The 17,141-nt window shown below is 25.1% G+C and overlaps 1 protein-coding gene and 1 long non-coding RNA gene across 2 annotated transcripts; both read left to right on the forward strand.

Moving 5' to 3' along the window:
• Positions 1 to 277: 277 nt before the first annotated feature.
• LOC126893710 (uncharacterized) lies at positions 278 to 11,571 on the forward strand. The gene is made up of 3 exons (XR_007701257.1): positions 278 to 460; positions 2,146 to 2,425; positions 10,456 to 11,571. It is a non-coding gene; the product is annotated as an uncharacterized LOC126893710 (long non-coding RNA).
• On the forward strand, positions 4,200 to 7,580 carry LOC126893709 (putative protein TPRXL). Its single transcript, XM_050664149.1, has 2 exons — positions 4,200 to 5,026; positions 5,438 to 7,580. Exons 1-2 carry the CDS (start codon positions 4,600 to 4,602, stop codon positions 5,485 to 5,487), a joined length of 477 nt encoding a protein of 158 aa, XP_050520106.1. The 5' UTR covers positions 4,200 to 4,599; the 3' UTR covers positions 5,488 to 7,580.
• Positions 11,572 to 17,141: the final 5,570 nt, after the last annotated feature.

Consider the following 17,141-nt stretch of genomic DNA (forward strand, 5'->3'; position numbering starts at 1 on the left):
CTATCATTGAATACTTTATTATGCGTGTAAAGGTACATAAATATGTATATATGATTTCAATAAGAAAAATTACGTGAATTTTTTTAATACATTCATAGAAAATAGGCAAAATATTCAGTGAAGGACATTAATAGAGATACCGCACCTGTTAACTGACGACGTTTGTATGCCTATTGTTTATCAAACATAAGTTAATATTTGTATACATCATTTATGATTTTATACACTAGTATATATTGTCTGCATAAGTATTAACTAGACAAATCGTTGTGTAGAAATTATAATTGCGTTTCGAATTTCTTTCTTGGAAGTTTTTAGGGAAACGCATTGGAAAATATAATTATATTCTTTTACACAATTGCATGATATCAATTAAAACTTTTGAATTTTAGGCGTATTATAAGTTTTAATAACCAAGCGATTGAAGAATAGTAATTATAAAATACAGCAATGAATTAAAGTAAGAATAAAATTATTTCTGTTAGAATTTTGATTATTTACTATAGACAAACATTAATACTACGAATAAATAATCGTTACCATCCTTTACTAATACCTGTTATTAAAAAGAACTACATACAACCAACCGATTTAAAATAAAACAATATTTATAAGTGTAATTTATTAGTTACTAGTTTTTGAAACAGATGATTTATAAACATTTAAACTATGTAAATAGACTTAATAACATAGTTAATCTATTCATTATTAAAAATTTATTTATAATTTTTACATCGATACATAATTCAAGAAGGTCCAGAAGGACCATTCTGCAATAATAATAAATTCTCATTCCACCAAAGGAAGCTTAAATCATGTCGCTAACATATTTTAGAATTCTTCAGTAGTTATTTGAAACTAGAAAAATGTATAGATATGCTACTCTATAAGGTATAGGTATAGTTATCAATTAATCACAGGATCAGAATAAGATCTATAAGAGCCCCGGGGAAGTACCTTGAGACGAGCCGTCATATGGAGAATACTGCTACCATAAAATAGCCATCACTACCAAAAACACATGAACAGAAGTTTTACATTTTTTATATTAATACATTATACTAATATTTTTTTTACAAGTTTAATGTCATTATAGTATTATATTATAACTAATATTAAGAACTTTTCACCTTCAATACACACTCTGCTCAAAGAAGATGCGCAGACAATATAAAAATTATTTCTTTAGTATTTTAACTATTTAAAATTAATTTTTAATATTTAAAGTTAATTCGTGTTGTTTTGCGTTTCAAAAAATGTACTTAGATAAATCTATATAAAAATAACCATAAAAACTGTGTCACTAATCTTAACAGGCCAGTAAAATTTGTAATTTAAGCTCATAAGCACTGAGGTGTATACAACTTAATGTATCCTCACACATTTCTAAGACGCAAAGTTACATACAATAGATTTCTGATTGTGATGTTTTTTCTATTTATGTAAATAAATTCACAATATATTCTAAAAATACCATCTACAAAACTTAAATTAACGTTTGAGAAGAGCATAACACCCTCCTATGAAATCATCCTTAAGTTAGTAAGAACAAAATTAAATATATCGATTTCAACCCTGTCTTTATGCACAAAGTGTACCTTTATCTATAGGTATTATTTGTATCACGTTTTAAATTTTAAGATTTAATGAAATAACAAAAGAAGTGTAATAATCCGTAATTTTAAGCTCTTAATGAATTTTTCTTTCCTTCGCTAAAATAAAAGTTAATGAATATGATAAATTTATGTTTAATTTAACATGTATATACAGAATAAGATCTAGGAGAGTTTGGGGATAATGAACTGTTAATATTAAAAATTACATTTTTGTAGAACACCCCTTCCTCTTAAAACAAATTTAGAATTCCGGACCTTTAAATACATATTAGACAATTAATTCTTCTTCTTTTTATCATAAGTACACAATGTTCAATTTTCAAATTACTCAGAATAGTTTAGAAATTAAGAGTTACCTAATGAAATACAAAAAATTATATCATTAAATTACACAACTAAATGTACTATAACGAAACTATACCTTGAATTAAAGTTAAGTTTAATTACTCCAGACTCATATAAAACAATTTTTTATTTGAATAGTATACACCACACTACTTATTAAATTAATTTACATGTACATATATAGATTTTCAATGGATGGAGTTCTATAAATTAAAACACTCAAAGCCTATCGACAAGGTTGCAACCAAACTAACAGGAATTAGGAATGTATATTACAATGTTATGGTTAAAAATTGTTGAACAATTTTAACAATCATCATTATTACAAACGATGAAAACACGTGTGCGTCATTGGATAAGAGATAAAACTACTAGGAATATGACACTTATAGAAAATGGACTAACTAAATTCACAGGCCGCTTTATCTTCTGATCCTATTGTGAAAAGAGTGGGGATTAAGCAGGTAGATTTCTATTATAATGTCATGATAGGTATAATGTCTGCTTATTCATCTGATGAAATATTAGATATTTTACACTACACAATAACTAATACCCTCTGTGTTTTAGAGTAGGTTATTGAGAAGTTATTTCGTATATATCTAATGTGCAATTTGTATGCACAAAAAGTAAACTTACTTTTTCGATATAATCATTATATTTCTCATTATATTGGTTTTAATAAAACTTTATATTAAATAGTACGTAGTCATGAATTTTTCTAATAAAGTGATATAAATAAAATTATCAATAAATATATTTTATACTTTTACTTGAGTGTTATTAAAACTTTCCCCAAGTTTTTTATAGTGATTAGTTTGAGTATTCAAGATTATTTAAAATGTTTTACACATTTTTATACTATGGGTTTTTTATGCAGCTAATTTTTCGTTACAAAAAAATTATATTTTATCAGAATTTTATGTCTTAAAGAAAATAATCAAGAACTGTTTTTGGAAACGATCGCTGTAATAACCTAAATTAATTATCGTTTATTATTATGTACAGTTACATTTTTTTACTCTCATTTTATAAAAGAAATAATTTAAAAACCATGTTCAAGCTGTTTAGTTATACAGTATAATTGTACTATATACATTATACTGAATGGTAGAAATTGATTTCACAAATTAACTATGAAGTCAAATATTCAGTTTACTTTAATTGCATTTAATAAATGTAATCGGGAATAAAACTAAGCAGATAAAATATGTTATTTACATTATCTCTTATTAGAATCTACATACTTATAAAAACTCATTTATAAGTTAAACCTTACTAATTTCACTTAAAATAATTAAGTAGACAAGTTTAACACAGTCACTCATTATATACCTCAATCAAAATGATATCAAATTATGGTGTATATAATTATTTTTTATATATTAAATTAATTTGACTTCATTAATAATGTAAAAGAAGAATAAACGAACATTTGTCAATTAAAATATATCTTTACTAGCATTGTCCGATTATCAGTCGGCTGAAAATTTTGATTTCGAAATCATAACCTGACTTTGACGTAAAAGAATCTTCTAGTATTATCGTGAAGATATGGTCGACGAATTCACTCTTCAATACTATTTTGAGTAACCCTGGAATTCCACAATGGGGCGACGGCAGATGTCGGTAATCGGTTGATAATCACCAACGACGAACGGTAGACATATGAATTATAATTATGCGCATCGCGCCATCTGCTAATCATTATAGACGACTAGACCGACAATTTTCCCCCAAATTTATATTATCACGTATAATCAATTAAATTGAAACGATTCTAATAATTCAGTATTTTTCATTAAATCTTCTACTATCATTCTAAAACTGATTAAATTGACAGTCGCTAGTAGTTGATTATACGAAATCGTTGACAGCCATTTTGCCGTGTTATAAAAACGGTTACACAGTCGTGTAGTGTAACACACACACACACATGTCATGTTGGTATGCGGCACCCGATTATTGGTAGAAGTGGTGGGAGGGTTCGGATCAATAACATCTAGACGACGTATACTACTTACTACCCCGACAACACCTCCGCTCCATCACTGTTAGGACGCCGACCGACCGGAGGAAACGTCGTGTCCCCGAGGCCACCGATTTCATAACGTTGTGTACAGCCGCCTTATAGTTGAACGGTGGGAGAGTAGTAGGGGTTTTATGTTATAGCTATAATATTGAATTGAAACGTCGGTGGGGGTGAACGCATATAGGCGGCGGTGGCAAAAAGGTCATACGGCGGCCAAAGTGATTCTCATTCCGTTGCATTGCATTGCACATAGTCACGACTCGTTCATCGTTCTTATCGCGTTTCGACCGCAGTGGAATAAAATAGAGAAACGAAATCGTATCGTTACAAAAACGTTTTCGTTGTTATTTATACAGCATTGTAGATTTTCGCTCTCTTATTCGAAAAGAATTTAACCAGTTTCCCGCCAGTCGTTAACGATCGCGCGCCGGGAATATATTACTTGACTTAAAAAACGAGCCATAATTTATATTGTTGTTTTATCAAATAACACCAAAAAACTAAATAAAATTGACGTATTATTATAGTTATAGTTTTTTATTTGGATTAACGACGATTTTGTTTTGATTGAAAAATCCTTTTTATTTATCTATATATTGACTTAAAATGGCTTTTATGATGCCTGTGATGAAAAAAGACTACAATATTTACAACTCAAATCGTACGAGACGCGTATCAGAGTGTGCCCACGACAAATCGTCATCCATGGGTTCTTGTGCGAGAAGGCATCACGTTGGAACCAGGTCGGCTGATGGTCCGTCATCACTGTCTACGTCGCCTGGTAGCGACTTTTTGGCTGGGTCGCCTGCCCATCGCTCTCTTGGTGTGTCCAGGCAGTCCAATAACGGCCACCATTCAACTGCATCAAGGAATTCTTCTAGGAATTCTCAGTCGAGCTTGCAAAGTCCTGCTAAATCATCATCATCATCATCATCATCTCCTCCAAAACTGTCGTCCTCGTCATCTCTAAATATTTTCCACTCTAAGCTTGTGGATAAACTTCGGCGGTCATTGACGTCCAAATCCAAAGAAAGTGAGTGTACTTGTAAATTGTTTAATGATTTAGTACCACTATTTTTTGGAGAAATTCGTGATCTTTTAAAAATAACAAGGTGAACGAACTTCGCGATTCATAAAAAGCTAATGTAATGAACCTCTCGAATTCTGCTGTATTTAGATATTTTTTCATATTTTTATTAGTAACATAATTATTTTATTTCCGTTAGAGTTTGTCACGAGACCTAATAATAATAAACCAATGATTAATTTTATATTTTAGAACAAGTTATTCTAAGTATCCATTTAAATTAGTTTTATATTATTATATATATATAGTAGCTTTTGTCTACTTTAAAATAAAACTTAATTATTTTTTGTATTTATCTTCTTTAATTCTTATATTTAAATTAAAAAAGTATAACTTCGTTTGTTTTTTTTGTTGCAGATGGTACGTCTTCAACATCTAGTAAAGATATTGCTCGAAGAAGATCCTGAGAATTAGCCAAAGGCGATGATCATCCAAGATCAGCACCAAATCTATCAAGGTCTACTAAAAATCGGCCAGCATCCAACATGACTACATCATGTCCGTCGGGTACCAATATTGTCCTATGACAGTTGCAATAACAGCAAGCGTAGTATGCACAATAATTTGGTAAGCACTTTGCTATGAATACTATTTTTTTAAATAAATGCATCTGATTTGGAAAGACTGTTTTGAAAATTCGATGTGTTTTTTAAAGACTAATAATAAAGTATTCTCGATTTGTATAATATAGACTACATTAAGTTAAATCATTAGCTTATTTAACAATTTTTTTAGTTTCAAATTAATTGTATATAATAAAATTGACAGCTTAAGACCTATATCAACATTAGGTTTTTAATTTATTTAAGCAATTTAAATAAACAAAAAAAAGGTTCACAAGTTAATTTTAAGTCAAAGCCTATCAATCAATAAGGAAATAAAATATTTAAAAAATTTATGAAATTAATTTTATTCAAATTATATTATTGTTAAAATTGTTTTGATGAATTAACAGTGATAAAACAAATGAGGGTTTTTTTTTCTAATTTTATGTCTTGTAGGTCAAACATTATCGTTTTAATATTTAAATCTATTTATTAACATTCTCTGGAATCTAGGCAAGAATAATTATTATAAAACAAAAGGTGTTTATACTATGTTCTCTTACCAACCCATCATTCTAGTGTTATTTCAGTATGATGATTGAAACAATATATATTTTTTAAAAATGATGAAATTTTAAAATACTCCAGCTATTTGTAAGGTGCACATTATAAGTCTGATTGACCAATAATAATTTTTTATTCATATACAATTAAAATAAATTATAATTTTTGAATTCCATTCATTGAACACAATTAAGTTAATTTATAAATAGCTTATATGTTCAAATGGACAAAAACGATAGACTGTTTTTCAAATATTTAGCTGTAAATTAGGATGTTATAAGTTTCAAGTAATTATGTTTTACATAAGGGTTGGTAAGTTAAGTTTGAAGCTCTGTTTTATTTAACATAAGTAAAATTTAATCAACCATATTATAATCTGTGATACATTTGTTACTATTTTTTTAAGATATTCAGCTTATATCAATATTTATTTAGGTGAATAGAATTTATAATTATTTTGTATTCTCTCTGGTTTACCTGTTTTTTTAATGATTTTCCAATAAAATCTATAGATATTTTTAGAAATTAATGTTCTACAATATTTTCATGTATAACTTAAAACTCAAATTTTTATTGGATGTCATAACATGTATGGTTATATCATAATTTTTAACTTTAAATAATTAAAATGTCTACGTAAGTAATCAAATTTATTAAACCAGCCATCTTTTTAAAATTAATTTTCATTCTAGAAATCTCATGACTAGATAAATAAAATTAATAAATAAATAAAGCATTAATAAAACTAATTGTTATGTATTTTTACTTGTTCAATAATATTTAATCAATAAATAAAATAATCTGAATTTCAATTAACTCTTAATAAAATTTTTATGGCATCTAATAATAAATGCATTTTACTTGTCTAGAAACCACTTAAATAAATAATGCATAACATGATGTGATAATTGATTGTCCTTATAAAACAATAGTCAAAATAATTGTTATGTTTAATTTGTATTTAGATTGAGAAAGAAACTAGTCTTTTAATTATTTTTAAGTATTTTTTTTATCATATCTGATACCAAACAAAATTTATCACCAGTTTTTTTCTTCATTAAAACAAAATCATGCAAATTAGACTGATTGATAGACTAAATACTATGTATATTTATGTTTTTTTACAGTATTAAAGTAATTAAAATGGTTATTAAAAATAAATTGTACTTAAATACATCTTTGTGCAGAATTATTGTTCTTTGTTAAAACAAATAAAAAAATTTAGTTATTGAACCTTGATATTTTCTTTTTGGCTACAAACCAAATACAAAAATTATATAAACAACTGTATTCTAAGCCTCTTTTTATTTATTATTTATAAGTGAAAATGTATTTGTAATAAATTGTAATAATTTTATTTAAATCATTAATAAAATATTTTTTATTGTTCATTTGTATTATTTATTTTAAACCTACACTAAATTATTATTTATATATGTATTTATTTTTAAAGGCAATTACAAAACAGTTATGATTATTGATAATTTCTCTCAGAAATACCTTATAGCAAAGTCTGCTCAAAGAATGCAATCAATGCATTTGTATTATTTTGGGTTCCACAACCAAAAATGAAATAAAAGATTCTTTTTTGCTGATAATAAACATAAGGCACTGCAAAAAAGTTTTTGGCTTATTACCTGCATATGTAGCGCTGACATTATAAATGGTCCAATATTAATCTCTTTAATACAATAAAACCTATGAGTATAGTATTCAATAAGTTGGGATAGATCTCATTCAATTTTAAATTATTTTTAAAAGTTAAAGATTTTTTTTGAAATAAATATTCCTAGTGATCGCGATTAGATTACTAAAAACACCTATTATAGTAATGCTAAAATGCACACTTATTTTATAAAAGTAAAATTCTTCTATAAAATTTAAGTTCTTCCAAACTTTAGGAAAACCTAATATTAATGGTTGTGAAATGGATATCTTAATTAATTTAATGCAAAGTTCACTGAATTATTTTTGAACAAAGTCAAACTAATGTGTTAAGTTTTCAAATTTTTTCTGATTAAAGGACATTTCTTTACAAGCACAATATTGCATTATAATTAGACCTAATGCGGAAAAAAATCATAAAATTGGTGGTAATTTATTACATTAATGCTCTTGCCAATTATATAATATAATAATAAAAAATACAATATTTCAATTATAAGAAACAGGAAAGCATTTAAAGTGTGTATGGACACATGAACTCAAAAATTACCATATTAAAATTTGACATCGACCAAAATGGATTTCGTATGTTATTTGGTTTATTAATGAGATTCAAATGTGTTCAGAATTGTATTTTTAATCAATAAATATTACAGTAGGCGTTTTACGCTACTATTATGTGAGTACATATAAGTACTAATAAGACTTAAGTAGTAACCGATCACGTCTCAAATATTAATGGATTTTGATTCCTTTAAATGTAACCCGGAACAAGAGCGTTCTGCTATACTATTTATGATAGTATTTTAATGACAAAAATACAAATATTATGTCCTTCGATTAGTATTCAATATTTTCCTAAATTAATCAATATTTTAAGCACAATTTTTGATGATCAGGTATAATAAAATTAAAAATATTTTTGTTGTTTTCAATAAGTATACGGTACACTATTTTATTATATTTTTCCAATTAAATAATTGTTTTTTTTTTTTTATAGTTAATATGATAAATGTTTATATAGAACTGAATAATTGAATAATAGAATCTTATCAAGTTTTTAAAACGTAATAGAACAATTTAATTCTCTTAGCAATTTTTATGTAAAAACTAGAAGTGTAGACAATAACCATAATACTGTAATAGAATATCCGTGTAATACTACCATTTACAAGGCTATTGAGGCTAAACTGCGCACCTTTCGGAAAAGTCAATGGCAAGGTCAACGGCGATTGTGGAAATTGAGAAAACTTCCTATCCACTGTGCCTTTAGTTTATATTATAATAGGGAAAATAGTGCAATAACTTATTGAGTATCTTTGATATTGCATGTATCTAAAAAATTACTAGACAGATATGACATTTTAATAGTTTAAACTGAAAATATTTGTTAATAATGTAATTTTCTTTTAAGAAATAAAATCTGCAAAGTTTACAATGTATAGTATACATACTGAAAATTGTTCTTTTTCCACTCAATAGTTATACAATACTTATTATTGATTATGTTGAAATCTATGTGAGTTATAAGATAAAAATTTGTAAATATTCACAGATGTTGAAAATATATATTAACAGCATAAATAAGTTTTTAATTTAGTAGTTTTATATAAATATGTGTGCATTTCGTATAAATGGATACGTAGTTCATTAAATATGACTAATGATCTAAATTTTGAGTTAAGTATAAATGCAATTATACATATTTTTTACAATGTAGTAAACAAAATTTAATCATTTATTATCATATTTGTAATATCTACTTTTTAACTAACCAATAAAGCCAATACGAATTGGACTGATGCGACTCGACACAGTCAGGTTAGTAGGTTGAGATATGAGTTGTTTAAAAAATAATGATATATGGTTAGATTATAAGCATTAACTACCCGTAAAGTATTTTTGGATTACATCATTTTCTAAGGCTGGAAATGTATTAACTACACATTTTTATAACTCTTTGAGTTAAAAGTTACTAGGAAAAAAATGTATTTAATTTTTACGATTGTAGTGATGAACTTAAAATTAAAATTAACATATCATTCAGATTAAAAACTATCTAGATATGGTAAATTTTCCCAAAATAATAACGAATTACCTAATTTAATTAAATTAACTTGGCGTTTTAATTTTAACTTTTTAATGCATTAATACCCAAACTTATATTTAAAGTTACTTTGTACAACCCGAAAGTATTGGCTCGAGCTACTAAAATGTGTAATGGCGCGTTGGATCAAATTTAAGGTCGTAAAACATAATTTTTATAAAATTCATGATTGAGGAAAGAGTAGAACTTTTATGTATAGAACATCGAAGAGATACTCACAATTCAAATTGATAATGATAAGTCATGAGTTATTGAGTAAAATTGTTAAACGCTAAGGTGTTTTGGATTTTTCATATCAGAAATTAATACATTTAAATTGGAGCTAAATTGCGTTTTGATATTATTGAATCTCATAACTCAGTGTTTTAATTTATTGCATATTAGATAAAAACGATAGTGATTTTTCAGTTATAATTGGCATTATTACCAATTAGGAATTACCTCATTTATCGAGTGGCGCCATACCGTAATTGTTTTTATTGTTGTTATTGCAGGATGAACGTTACATAAAATAACAGATCTAAAAATAGATACATGGGCACAGAATTATGTTATTTGCCTACTATCACTTGAACAACTGTATATTTTTAGGAGTGGATGCGCAGTTGCTGATTATTTGCTGTCTAGCGTTTGGTAAACAATTGCAATGAATAGGTATAACTTAATACGCATTTTTTTAATTGGTTTAAAAACCATAATCGAAAATGTTTGTAATAAATTACGTACATATATAATTATAAGTGTTATTTGTATAGTAAACTTTTGTTTTGTCCATTTATCAGCTGCCGAAACTTGGGTCATTAGATAAACACATTACTTCATTGGTTCGATAATGGCGCCATTAGAAAAAAAAATGTAAAAACTTGTATTACTACATTAGTTATTTGTGTTAATGAAGAGCATCGACGATAAAATTTTTATTAATAGGTTAAATCGAAACGTCAGCTTTAATTGAAGAATTATAAGTTGCACAATCTCTTCTGATAAGAGCGATATTCAATTGTAACGCAATGACGAATACTTTTTTATTTTGATCTTTTATCAGTTATATATTATGATCACTCATATAAATAGAGACTGACAGAAGATAAAAAATAATAGATGAAAAATAGCACATAATATTTGAGTATGTTTATATACTTTATAAAAAAGAAGGCCATTGTTTGTATGACATATTTTCAATCACTTTGATTTTTAAGCTAATCAAATACACAACACTTCCTACTATCTAGATAGTGCAGTGAAGTTAAGATTGTTCATATTTATATAAAATAATGATAACAACACATTTATAAAGCCTGGCCTTGAGTCTTAAAATTTTTAATTATCGTATTACACAGTAAATAAAATAATCGTATCAATTAAAACTGCTTTCAATAATGGCTACATTAAGTTATGATATTGCAGGAGTTTGATGGATAAGATTTATTTAAATCCTTTCAACTTTTTGCCGACTTTCATTCTATTTTTATTTATTACTTATTCACAATTCTTATTAGACATTGAATAAGTATAAAATTTAGTAAAATAAAAATAATTTTTAAAATTTCAATTTACATTAAACGCTGCAATAATTTAATTAATAATAAGTAGCATTAACTTGAACCTTTGTTTTTCCAATCTAAAAACATTTTTTTTTTAATATTCACTGACAATTCAGTTTTTTGTGTCCATCATGAACCATTATATTTATTTACGTGACTTTGTCAGTTTTAATTTTGTATTTTCTTCATTTTAAGATTATCGATATCAATAATCTTAAATGTCTTAATATAGTATTTGAAGACATTATTTTTAGACTAAAAAATATCCTTTTTACTTTTTTATATACAATTTATATAAAATAATTTCAAGAACTTGTATTATATTTTTGTTTTACAATCATAACTATATATAGTAATACTTTTCTAAATAAAAAATATTTTTCTTATGATTTTAATCATTAATATATTTGCTAAATAATGGATTGCACGTTAAATAAAATAAAACTGAATAATGATTAGCCAAATGAAGAGAAGGTTTATTTTTAGCATTTTGTATATTATAATAAGAAACCATAAAAATCCCTACTTCAATGTATGTTTCTAGTTTTTAATGTGAACTTTTATTGTTGTGAGTCACCCTGATAGTATATTATTGCGACTTAATGCAATACTCTACGTGACCATTTGTCAGGACAGAGAATGTTTACAAAATCTAGTACTGTTTTGGTCGTTTTCAATGTCATCCAGGGCGAATGGATGATTACATATAATGTCTGTACACTACAAGCATTTTGTTCATAAGTAAATAAACAATACAAATTTACAATTTAACCATAATATTTTATATTAAAATAAATTACTATATTTATACGGTATTATTATTATTTAATTATCCACAATACATAATAGCATAGTAAATGTTCTATTTTAACAATATCAATAACTTAATTATTTTTTAAGATTTACTGATTACGACGCTCATTTATTGAAAGTTATTTTAAGATTCCTAAATGAAATTAAGATTTCTCTCCCTATATAGGATGTTGTTTCCATTCATGCTAAAACATATAAATGTTATTTTAAGAATATAAGTTTCGGTTCCTGTAAAGTAAATACCTAAGATTTATAAATTTGCTCTGCACCGAATACTTTTTTGCTTAATGTTATTATTAAGTACTAAGAACTCAGTTACACAATATAGAATTTTTTAAATTTTTTTTGTTGAAAATTTGAAACAAAAATTTGACATTTTCTTTATAATTTAATAAAAAATTGTTGACATGGGTATTAAAGCGTTTATTTAAAAAAATTGTAGCTATTTCTATTTTTTTTAATTAATTCTTTTAAACATTTATGAATGTGTTTTGAATATTTATATCTTATAATTCTAAAAACAGTACTTCATGTAAAGCAAACTTATGTTAGTACACTGCTAATTCACGTCTTCTTTATAAGTATATTTTATTGGAGTTGATAGTAAATATTTTAGTACGTATTTTTTACGTAATCATGTAATCACCTTGAATGGTCTTAAAACAAAAACCTATACTCTTTTGTAGTTTAAAAAGTATCTTGTTAAGTAAAAAACTAGAAACAATATCAGTTATTAATAACTTTTCAAAATTTTAAACACAACCTATATCAATCATCGCTATAAAAATGTCGAAGAATATAAGTAAATTTTTATATTTGTTAGAAATTGTGCATTCAGATATACATTCTGTAATTATGTGTTCTCTATTAGCTTAGAAAAAAAATTATCATTTACCGAAAAAGAATGATATATTTTCAAGATAATTATCTATATTTTTTGTTGAGTTTAATATAATTATGTAATTGTGAAACACAAATTATAGAAAATTTTGTAAATTATTATTTTCTAAATTGTTAATAATTTTCAATTTAAAATCTGGATTTTCTAATTAACGGTTTTCCCCTTTTGGATCAAGAGAATATTAATATAGTTAACATTCTTAATAAATGAAAATCATTAAACGTTTGTATAATACTATTATTTATTGATATGTAAATAAATTATTACCTTATTTATATTAAGTATTATACTAATAATACTTTATTAATATTAAAAATGTATTATATCTTATATCGCATGTTATTGATGATAAGAATTGTTGACGTAGTTGTGGATTTTTCATGACTGAAACTAGAGAATATGTATAATGAGTCAATAATAATCAATTATCTATTTCACTGGTAAATATAATGGTTGGTAGGTAATAAATATTTGTCGTATAGAAATTAACTAATTTTATTACAATTATTTATTGTTTCAAATTTTAGGTACTTAAAATTTTGTTTTATTTATTTCAAACTGATATTCTGTGAAATGTTAAAATTTATTTGGCCGTCAATTATTTTAATATTTATTTTATAACTGTACTTCGACTCATATAAGTTATTAATAGTACTAGTATTACTAAAATAAAAACGTATACACAAATATTAAAAATATAACGTTATTATGAGTCACGTGGAACAGAATAAATAGACGCAAAATGATTGTCTAGATAAACATATTTATAAAAATATAGTTAAAAAATAAAAAATACATTTGAGGCCCAATAATACTCTTAATTATAATGAGTTATTCCTTCCAAATTTATTATTATTTTATGTATATTACCGTATACAGAATGTTCTATCAAAATTTAACATCTTTAATAAATTTTGATTCATTAAATCTTTACATTACTTTTAGACCTACTTTTTACAAAAGTTTTAGGCTATTTTAATAGCTAATTTATTATTATTTGCCTCTAATAATAATTTTTAAATTTTTTTCAAAATTTTAAAATAACCATTTTTTAACTCTTTCCTTAGAAAAAATTCTATAGGTCGATAACAATTTTACAATAACTAATTATTGAATTAGGAGCATTTTAATACATAGAATGAGTATGTAGCGCAGCCAGAGTATTCGTTATAAATATACACCAGTTCGAACTAGATATCCACTCTATGTATTAAAATGATTGTAACTCAATAAGTTTTTATCCTGAAGTTGTTATTAGTCCATCAAAATTTTTTTGCGAGAAAAAAACTAAAAAAAATGCTTGTTAAGATCATTACTCTTATACTGATAACTATTAAATTTAATATTTATTATTATAGAAATTGTAATTTGCTGGTTCATTTAATAATTTATTCTCTCTTCACTCATTTCTATGATATAGCATATCATAATCAATTTTATTATAATATTTAGAAAATAGTAGATAGAATTTATCTTTTTAACAAATACATTTGAGTTCGCTTCATGGATTTCAAAAGTAGTATCTGAATGACTTCATCGCCATTTGTATACCACCTTAATTCAATTGTTTAGTTAAAAACAAATAATCGTGTGATGTAAATCGTGTATGTCACTAAGTATCTGAAAAATAATTTAAACAGTTTTAATTACATAAAAGTAGAATAGCATAAATTCATTCTACTCTCATACTATACAAATATAACAGAGATACTCTTATAATTGACTAACTTATTAGTCACGAAAATAGTTCATAATTGTCTAGTGATATTATGTAGGACATATCCTTTTATTATTTGATGAATCACCGTAAAACCACATCAGTTTATACAACTAGAAAAGTAATGTAGTGTCATCTGACTGGCCAACTTATCAATCGATTTGGCCGACCACAATATTTAATAAAAAATATTTATCTATGATTTATATTTTTGAGAATTTGTCAAATAATTTGTACGTTGAAGAAATTTTAAGTAAGTTTGCTATTTCCAATCATTGGTTGCATTTATAAGTTTTAAAATAAATACATTTTATATTTTTAATTATTGGTTCATTCAATATTATAATAACAAGAAAATGAATATAGTAAAAATGGGTAGATGTGTTGATTGCATTTTTTGAGACTTATATTTTTGACAATAAAACAAATTGTTTACAAACATTATTTGAATAATGTACAAGTAAATTGTTTAACTGTTCATCAACGTACAGGATTTTATCGGTCACGGTCGTTACCGTAAATCAAGACAAAAAAATACTTTAAAATTTTTTATTGTATATGTATATATATATATATATATTTTATGAAGTATAAAAATAGAATAGTTGATAATAATAATAACAAAGTTCAGTTGATTTCTCGCTTGATAATTTATTTACATACAAGTCTCGGTTTTTTAAAACACAAATAAAATGAATACGTATTTTTCAAGCCCAATAATATAAAATACACAAATTTTTAATGAGCTTTCTAGGAATAACGAATAAAACAGTTAGCTGATATAATATTTTTACAGAAAGACGATAACATTATGTATGTTTTTACTACTAATCATTATTAACGACCGAGCTATTTGACTTCTCATTTCATGCTTATATAAGTTTATCTTAAATTATTTACTACAATATATGATGTGCTTTTTAAAATGTATCTTACTGGGTTAAACACGGAGAGAAGTAATCCTAAACGAAATATTTTAAAAAAGGTTAAGTAAATTAAAATATGTTTTTCCTTTAATTATGGTATTGATAAATTTTTTAAAGAAATCTAAAAAAATTATTTCCATTATTTAATAATTATTACTAAGTTGCAAAAAATTAAAATTTTAAAGGTATTTTTATTGTTAAAATATGGAAAATACTTCAATCTGTTATCTAAATAATAAAAGCAAATGAACTGTTTATTAATGTATTTACTTTTTGACCGATTTTGTGTTTATTAATGAATTAATGAATTATTTTCTCTGATGAATTATTATTTATATTTAACCATGTATCAAAAATTATATTAAATCTTTTTTGATGCTTTCAAGGTCGCTTGAGCGTTAACCTGAACTTGAAATACATAATTAATAAGAAAAATAATTAATGCAGTTTTTACTCATAAAATATCTTACATACTACTGATTACTCGTCTGCATAGATTTTTAAAAACAAAGTTTAATTAATATTTTACTTAAACCATTGGATTTTGTTTTTGTATGACACATGGAATTTCAAATCCCAAATGAAATATGAAATAACATTTTACACAATAATTTTTTATGTAAAAATCATATTATGATACGTATCACTTGTGTATAAAGCTTACATTAAATAGGTTTTTAGTTTGGAAGTAGAAAGTTTAAGATGATAATGTTTAATTTAAAATTATTTATGTGATATTGACGCAAGAATTAACTTTTAGTAATTTTCTATGTATTCTAGGTATTAGTATTATGCTTATCATAGTAAAAACATGTTAAAATATTATATTTTGAGGAAATGGTAGAAAAAACATTACGTCCTGTTGTAAACCAGGTCAAAAACTATTTGGAGTGCATATGATAAAAATTTATTCAAGTTCTGAATAATTGTTTTATGTATTGACTGACGTCCTTGCCTAAAACATAAAAATCGTTTAGTTTGAAATGCTAATTATTTGATAATTCTTATTTATTATTGAAAGTGTCATATAATTTACAGCTTCAAATTTTGTTACAAAATGTATTTTAAGAGGCTTTTATAAATATTATGAATTGGCTGTTCATTTGTAAAAGTCATTGTAGAAGGCGCCTGTTTTGAATATGTAATTGATGAACGAATTGTTACAAAAATAAATTAAGTACTCAAAAAATTGCATTAAAAAATATATTCAACATTATTGATCGTCATTTAAAATAACCAAAATTAATAAGTAACATTGTAAGAATTAATAAAATACTAA

Source organism: Daktulosphaira vitifoliae, unplaced genomic scaffold (genome assembly GCF_025091365.1).
Source record: "Daktulosphaira vitifoliae isolate Bord-2020 unplaced genomic scaffold, ASM2509136v1 Scaffold_1, whole genome shotgun sequence".
Lineage (NCBI taxonomy): Eukaryota > Metazoa > Arthropoda > Insecta > Hemiptera > Phylloxeridae > Daktulosphaira > Daktulosphaira vitifoliae.